This window comes from Mandrillus leucophaeus, unplaced genomic scaffold, assembly GCF_000951045.1.
Source record: "Mandrillus leucophaeus isolate KB7577 unplaced genomic scaffold, Mleu.le_1.0 Scaffold505, whole genome shotgun sequence".
In the NCBI taxonomy this organism is placed as follows: domain Eukaryota; kingdom Metazoa; phylum Chordata; class Mammalia; order Primates; family Cercopithecidae; genus Mandrillus; species Mandrillus leucophaeus.
In genome coordinates this window covers 1,330,599-1,334,082 of record NW_012105421.1, presented here as the reverse complement: position 1 = coordinate 1,334,082, position 3,484 = coordinate 1,330,599, and the positions used below count along the sequence as shown (strand labels likewise).

The following is a 3,484-nucleotide window of genomic DNA, read 5'->3' as shown; positions in this document are numbered from 1 at the left end:
AAATGGTTTACAAGGATAATTATGAAAGCATAATTTATGTTAGTAAAATACTGAAAAAGCCAGATGCAGTGGTGCACACTTATAGTCCCAGCTACTTGGGAGGCTGAGGCAGCAGGATTACTTGAGTCCAGGAGCTGACGGCCAGCCTGGGCAACAGAGCGAGACCTCGTCTCTTAAAAAAAAAAAAAAAGTTGAAAAGAATCCGAAAACACAATAGGTAAATAGTCAAACAAACTATGGTATATCACAGAGTAAAGTGACAACCATGTAAGATTATGCCTATGTAGAAATGTTTAAATGATAGTAATGAAAGAAAGGCATAATTTATGTAAAGATATCACAGTTGGTTAAATACATATATACAACAAATAATACAGGAAAATTCATAGTTTTGTAAACTTAGACTGTGATGATTTTTTAAACTGATTACATTCTTAATTTCTAAAAGTAAGTTTGCATTCCAATCACAATTATCTCATTATTCCCAAAGCTATTGCTTTATCATTATACAGAACATCTGAGGGGTTTTGGCATTAAAATGAGAGGGAGAAAAAGAACATCTGAAAATATATTCAACTTACTGGTTTGTTTTCCTCATTTTGTAAAGAAGAAAACTGAATTTGAGGCAATGTTATCTCTTTAATTTCATCACTGTCTCTTAATCTATAAAGTCTGTTCCATAATTTAAATTCTTCTTCTGATAAGAACCAATCTTTCTTTAGTTTACTTTGCCTCATTCCTGTAAGTTGAAAAAATAATGGAAAAGAGACTTTTTAAAAATCTGCAAAGCAAAAAAACCCACAATATCCATTCAAAGTCTGTCACCCAGGTTGGAGTGCAACAGCACATTCATAACTCACTGTAACTTCAAACTCCTGGGATCAAGCAATCCTCCTGCCTCAGCCTCCACAGCAGCTGGAATATAGGTTCATGCCACCAGGCCCACCTACTTTTCTTATTTTTTACAGAGATGTAGTCTTGATATGTTGCCCAGGTTGGTCTCAAACTCCTCAGCCTTGATTCTATTTCTTTAAACTAGTATTCTCCATATAAAACCACTCAGTTTATCACTTCATGCTTCTAAATGTCTCCTAAACTTCTCTTACCCTTTGAAAGTACCCATCTGTCTAGGAGCCATCCTTTGGTAATGAATTCATTAACAGAACAGAGCCAGGTAGCTAGGCTCTCAGTCCTGGCTTCTTTTGGACTCTTTTCATTTGGTTGCCTAAGACCTGGCATGAAACAGAGTAAAATAACTCACAAATGAAAACTGGTATTATGATTCTATCATAGCAGTATTGGAAAGTTCATCTGAAGCTTGGTGTGGGTGTTGAGAGTGGGCAGGAAAGGCCAAGACTTTTAAAAAGGGTATATATCTTAAGTCATAAAAGGCGGTTGGGGGCAAAAGGAGTAAAGTGTAGGGGGAATAGACTTGTTGCTTTAAAAGAGGACACAACAGACTTTTAAAAATATGTATAGTACATTCATTGCTTTCAGCTTCTATAATCTCTAAGAATCACCAAACTGAAAAGGCTAAACAGTACAAAGCAGGAACTCTGGCTAATACAGATGAGAGCAGAAAAAACGAGAAGCTACTGAATTAAAAATCAGGAAACTGGCTGGGTACAGTGGCTGACACCTCCTCCTTGGGAGGTCTAGGAGGGAGGATCAATTAAGGCCAGGAGTTTGAGTCCATCCTGAGCAACACAGTTTGACCCCAAGTCTAAAAAAAATAAAGTTAGCTGGGCATGCTGTTGCATCCCTGTAGTCCTAGCCACACAGGAAGCTGACAGGAGGATCTCTTAAGCCCAGGAGCTGAGGCTTCAGTGAGCTAGGATCACATCTCAGGTATTCCAAAATATTGTGTAAGAAGCTTTTTAAAAATGTAAAAAAAGAAAAAAGCCGGGCACGATGGCTCACACCTGTAATCCCAGCACTTTGGGAGGCTGAAGTGGGCGGATCACAAGGTCAGGAGATTGAGACCATCCTGGCTACCATGGTGAAACCCCATCTCTACTAAAAAATACAAAAAATTAGCCAGGCGAGGTGGTGGGCACCTGTAGTCCCAGCTACTAGGGAGGCTGAGGCAGGAGAATGGCGTGAACCCGGGAGGCGGAGCTTGCAGTGGGCCAAGATCACGCCGCTGCACTCCAGCCTGGGTGACAGAGTAAGACTCCACCTAAAAAAATAAATAAATAAATAAATAAAAGGTTTCTCTGCATCTGTTTCCTCATCTGTAAAATAAGGAGATTTGAACTAAATGATCTCTCAGGCCCCTTTCAGACCTGACATCCAGAGGCTCTAAGATTTTGAAATAGGCAGGTACCCCTAGTCCCTTAAAAGAAATTCAGAGTGGCTGGGTGCAGTGGTTCATGCCTGTAATCCCAGCACTTTGGGAGGCCTGGGTGGGTGGATCACCTGAAGTCAGGAGTTTGAGACCAGCCTGGACAACATGGAGAAACCCTGTCTCTACTAAAACTGTAAAAATGAGTCAGGTGTGGTGGCACGTGCCTGTAATCTCAGCTACTTGGGAGGCTGAGGCAGGAGAATTGCTTGAACCTAGGAGGCAGAGGTTGCAGTGAGCCAAGATCACGCCACTGCACTGCAGCCTGGGCGACAGCGCAAGACTCTGTCTCAAAAAAATAAAATAAAATAAAAAATAGTCAATTCAGAGCTCTAAGCTCAGATGAATTATATACTAGTGTATATAATATATACTATATATATGCTATATATAGTATATAATATATAATGTATATAAATATATACTAGTGTAAATATATACTATGTATATACACTAGTATATAATTAGCATACATTAACAAAATACATAGTAAATACACTAGTATATATTTTATATATTAGTATAAATACACTAGTCTATTTATATACTAGTATAGAATTATAGAATAATTCCATACATAAATCACATAATCTAAGATAAATCTTTGACACTTGAAAAATCAGAGAAAAGGGGAGGAAACAAGTATAGAAAAATGAACATAAGTTAACATTGTCTCAATTTTTTAAAAGGATAGGTTCCAGATATTCACTAAAGAATTTGCCATCGACCCCAGTAACATTTTAGAAATACTTATTAAATACAAGATTAAGTAGCAATTATAAAAAATATAATGATCACTAAAAATGATTTATCCAACCTAATCAAGTTTTGATGCTTTTATTAATTTATCAAATTCAAGAAAACTCAAAAGACATGCTATGTTTTTATTTTAACCAAATAATTGGCAAAATCTTGAAAAATGACAGGTATGTTCCTATTAAGGGAATTTGTATTAGGTTTAATAGACATAGCCAAAAAAACATTGATTGACGGCTCTGAGTTAAGGGAAACATTATTAACAAATTTGAACTGAAAGCAAGTAGTAGGAGGATAAGAACCTTAAAAATGCATGGTATAGGCCGGGCGCGGTGGCTCAAGCCTGTAATCCCAGCACTTTGGGAGGCCGAGACGGGCGGATCA

The 3,484-nt window shown here is 37.6% G+C and overlaps 1 protein-coding gene across 1 annotated transcript in view; it reads right to left on the bottom strand.

The window, feature by feature from the left end:
• Positions 1-3,484, bottom strand: part of FANCM (Fanconi anemia, complementation group M) — an 83,471-nt gene that overhangs the window by 37,160 nt on the left and 42,827 nt on the right. Inside the window, exon 10 of the mRNA XM_011996239.1 lies at positions 582-739. Within this exon, the coding sequence (XP_011851629.1) occupies positions 582-739 (158 nt within the window). The remainder of the gene's footprint in view (positions 1-581; positions 740-3,484) is intronic.